The 4,100-nt window shown below is 47.8% G+C and overlaps 1 protein-coding gene across 1 annotated transcript; it reads right to left on the bottom strand.

The window, feature by feature from the left end:
• Positions 1 to 245: 245 nt before the first annotated feature.
• Positions 246 to 1,869, bottom strand: PADG_08577 (uncharacterized protein; the record flags this gene model as incomplete). Its single annotated transcript, XM_010765589.1, has 2 exons — positions 246 to 1,717; positions 1,782 to 1,869. The coding sequence occupies 2 exons, from the start codon at positions 1,867 to 1,869 to the stop codon at positions 246 to 248; spliced, it is 1,560 nt and encodes a 519-aa protein (XP_010763891.1).
• Between the last annotated feature and the right edge of the window lie 2,231 nt (positions 1,870 to 4,100).

Raw genomic sequence — 4,100 nt, 5'->3', positions numbered from 1 at the left:
AAATCAAGGTTATTGGTTATTGATGGCTGTTGACTGAATCATGAAAGTAGTTTGAAATAGAAGACGGATGTACATATAATACAATACCTAGATATCGATTGATATCCAAATTTTTAAGAGTGCGATTCCTTTATGCAGGGTGTTTAACTATGAGATAACTAGGGCAAAAACGTCTTGAAGAAATCACCACATGCACCTCACAAAACCGCCGCTCTGTACTAAACCTAGAAGACTCGTAGTACAAATTAATAAACCGTTAAGCAACTGATGGCTCTGTTCTTGAGAACCTCAAAAACCAAACCAGGAAAGCCAAACAACTCAGTATTCCCCAGAGTTTGACCCCCGTCGGTTTCTGAGCCTGTCAAATGTTTGTTAGTTGTGTTGTCTTCCCAACCACCAAGAAGCTCAACGCTACTTCCAGGGCTGTCACCCCATCCACGGTTGAGGACCATTCCCCTTTGAAGAGCCATTTCTTCAGATGGGCTTGAGTGAGAACCCTTCCAGATTCGTTTCAACTCATTTGATATCTGATCATATGGCGTTTCTGAAGTTAGAGGCTCCATGCTGGAAGTCATGTTCAGGCTCCATCGGCTACGTCGATGGCGATTGAATGGGTAAGACCCTGGCACATTCCCGTGTAAAAGTAACTTCGTGACGGTTAGCTGCGGGCCTGAGGAAATAACTGAGGCCTCAGGATGCGATGAAGCTGGGAATGGTGGGCCAGAAACAGTAGGATGGGAGATTAAAGCATCGAATCCGTGATCGAAGTAGTTATAGAAACACTCGGTTGCTAGCGAAGCACAATCTCGTTGGAAAGTGGGAGAATTCTCGCCATCTGATTCATCTGTCACACTGGTTTCAGACAACGGGTCTATGTCTGTGGGGTCAGCAGCGCAACCAGGAAAGGAAGGGCTTGTGTGTCGGAGTTTCGCGTTACCAAGTGACTGGTCCCCATGGATTGATATTCGTCTATCGTTCTTTCGGTATATCGCATCTGGAGGACCAAACTCTGATACGAGATCTTGTGGAGTCGTCTCGGATAGTGTAATACAAAACGACGACCCTGCCCTCCGAAGAAATTCAACTCTACCTGCGCCATGTACCTTCACTTCCTCTATTTCATCAGCCACGGACTCTCGATTTTTCCCAGAGAGGGCGGTTGATCGAGGGTATTGGGGTTGTCGTGTGTACAAATTCGAACGCCCATCCAACCAAGACGAGCCTTGGAAGACAGCCATTGACGTAGCAGAAGATGCGGCCGACGAGGACATGAGGGAAACAAAGTCGCATTGTTCAGACCACGCAGACTGGAGCAAGGGAAACGAAAAGGCAACCCCGGGATACGAGAGAACATAAGTCCCGTGCAATGAGCCGCAGGAACTAGGGAAGAACTCCCCAGGATAGGATGGGCCAAACATGCGATTATAGATATGACGAAAACTGGGGCCCTGCTGCGGTGACTGATCTGTGGACTTGGTAGATTTGAGAACGTCATGAGACTTGTACGTAAGAGAAATCTTGGTAAAATCCAACACTTCGATCAAACGAAGTCTTTGGTCTGGACCATCAAACCGCAGTCGTAGGCCATTCTCCGGGAGGGTTATAAGAACCGGGGCGTGGATAGGGTTGGACGAAGAGTAGGACAAGTCGATGGAGGGGTACGTATGGGGGTTGGCTTTGAGGCGAGTTAAGGTGTTATGAAGAGAGGCACCAAGAGCTACAAGGAAGTATCAAATCAGCAAAGTCCTCAAACGTATATGCGACATTGACGGGCAGCATACTTAGGAACCCTATACCCCTCCCAGGGAATATCTGTGCAGGAGTTACATTTCTTGAGGTGGTCATTAAGGCAGAAGTGGAGCTAGACATGCGAGGAGGCTTGTTAACAGAGGAGTAGCGGTGAATAGTATATATAATGTTGAACTAGATTATAAAGTAAAACCAGAAGAATAAATGAGATATGTCCTCTAGGTATTTCCGTTTGACATTAGATATGGATAGAGATATATACGTGGACATTATACATAATATATATAGGTGAATACACATATATTTGTATGTCATCCACTGAATGTTGAATGAGGCAACTAACTAGTTAAGTTAACATAACCTCACTAAAAGGCTTGGCCGACCCCAACACGTGATCATACACTCAAATTGATGCATAATAAAAACTTTATCATAATAATTTAGCCTGATGGCAAGCATAATTCAGTCAAACATCTTAATCAATCCTGATCACATCCCTATAAGCTCTCTCCCATCCCCTCAGGCAGCAAGCCTGATGGCGTGCCGACGCAGCGCTGCCAGCGCGCCCAGCCCCCCAACACCACCGAACGCGTCCCGAGCCTTGACGCGCATCTGCTCCCCCATACGCCGTCCACCCAAGAGACCCCATCTCCTCACCCCAATCGCCCGCCGCACATGTGAACTGAATGACATGGAGCCTCCAAGCTCCCCTACACCAGCAGGCAGCTCAAAGAGCAGAAATGTCGCACCAATACGTCTCAACCTACGTGGCCCGATGGCTAGCGATCTCCTAGCCGCCCACGAGGCTGAGGCACAGAAATCCCATGCAGAAGCACTAGCTGCTGCAAATATGCTTGATCGGATTGAAGAAGACCTAGATATCATGAAGGCAAAAGGCCTATCAAGGGCACTGGCCCTTGGAGCCGCCGTGAAGGCGTTAGTCAAGGACTGGTACAATGGAAGTCTAGAAACAGCTAAGCAGTCCACCACAATCAAGCCTGCTGGCTCCACTGGTGCAAATGATGCAAGTGCTCCTACCTATGCAAAGACAGCTGCAGACAGCACCAATGCAACAAAAACACCAGCAACTGTACTGCAGAAACCCCTGCTTAGGAATAACCCCAGAGAAGGAAAAACACCACGAATCCTCGCGCGCCTGCCTTCAGATCATCTAGCTTGCAAAGCAAGCCCAATTGCTACTCTTAGAAAGCTGAAGGCTGAACTCCCGGGGTCTTTGGCAGCAGCCATCACAGCAGTTCAAGCCATCCCCACAGGCATTGCCATCATTTCTAGAAGCTTGCAAGACATGGAGGCCCTGCTAGCCCAAAAGAATGTTTTAGCAGCCACTCTCACCAATGCTCAGATAGAGAAGGAAGAACATTGGATCACCTGCCTGATTCCTGGGCTGCCCATGGAGATTAGTGACTATGATGGTGGAACTCTGCGTCTCTCAGCAGAATCCATGACAGAAGAATTCACACTCCAAACCAGAATCAAGCCTGTCCAGAGTCGCTGGGCAAAAATACACCCTGGAAACCCAACAGCCACCCTTATATTACACTTTTCACAAGAGACAGCAGTAAACCTGCCATCAAAAGTGGAACTATATGGATATCAAAGACCAGTGATCAGAAAGGCACCTAAGGTCAAAATACAACAATGCAGCAAATGCTGGGGATTTCATCAAGAGAGATACTGCCTCCGCGTCCCTTGCTGCAAAAAATGCAGTTCTAAGAACCATGTGAAAGGAAATCCATCCTGTCATAAGGAGAATGAAGCATGTGGATGCCCCAATTGCTGCACTAACTGTCTTGGACCACATGCCGCGGATGATCCATCCTGCCCCGCCAGACCAGGGATAAAGAATGGGACTGTTCAAAGGCACTCAAGAAACCAGCTGAGGGATATCCGCAATGCACAGAGTAAGGCATACTTGGCCAAGGCAAGTAACAGCAAATGCGGTGGTCAAGGTCCATCAGCAGACCTGAGGTTGAATGACTCTACTGAGTGTAGATCTAACCTCACACTGACATCAAACACAGCACCAAGCACAGCATTGAGCACAGCATCAGGCACAGCATTAGGCATGGTGTCCAACCCAACACCTAATGCAACACTCAACATGTCACCTCATGCAACAACACCCTCCTTTCAGCTACTCAATGAAGAAGAACTCTAGGTCCCCGCAATTCCTGCAGATTATGCAAGTCAACGTAGGAAAAGGGGGCCCAGCACACGAGACGGCCCTCAATCTAGTGTTTGAAAGAAAGACTGACATCCTTCTCATACAGGAACCCTGGATTCACAGGAACTTAAGCCAACACATCTCCAAAAAGCATCCAGCATTCAAC

The sequence above is a fragment of the Paracoccidioides brasiliensis genome (genome assembly GCF_000150735.1).
Source record: "Paracoccidioides brasiliensis Pb18 unplaced genomic scaffold supercont2.21, whole genome shotgun sequence".
NCBI classification, from domain to species: domain Eukaryota; kingdom Fungi; phylum Ascomycota; class Eurotiomycetes; order Onygenales; family Ajellomycetaceae; genus Paracoccidioides; species Paracoccidioides brasiliensis.
The sequence above is the reverse complement of the archived record's forward strand: the minus strand, read 5'-3'. Positions and strand labels throughout refer to the sequence as shown.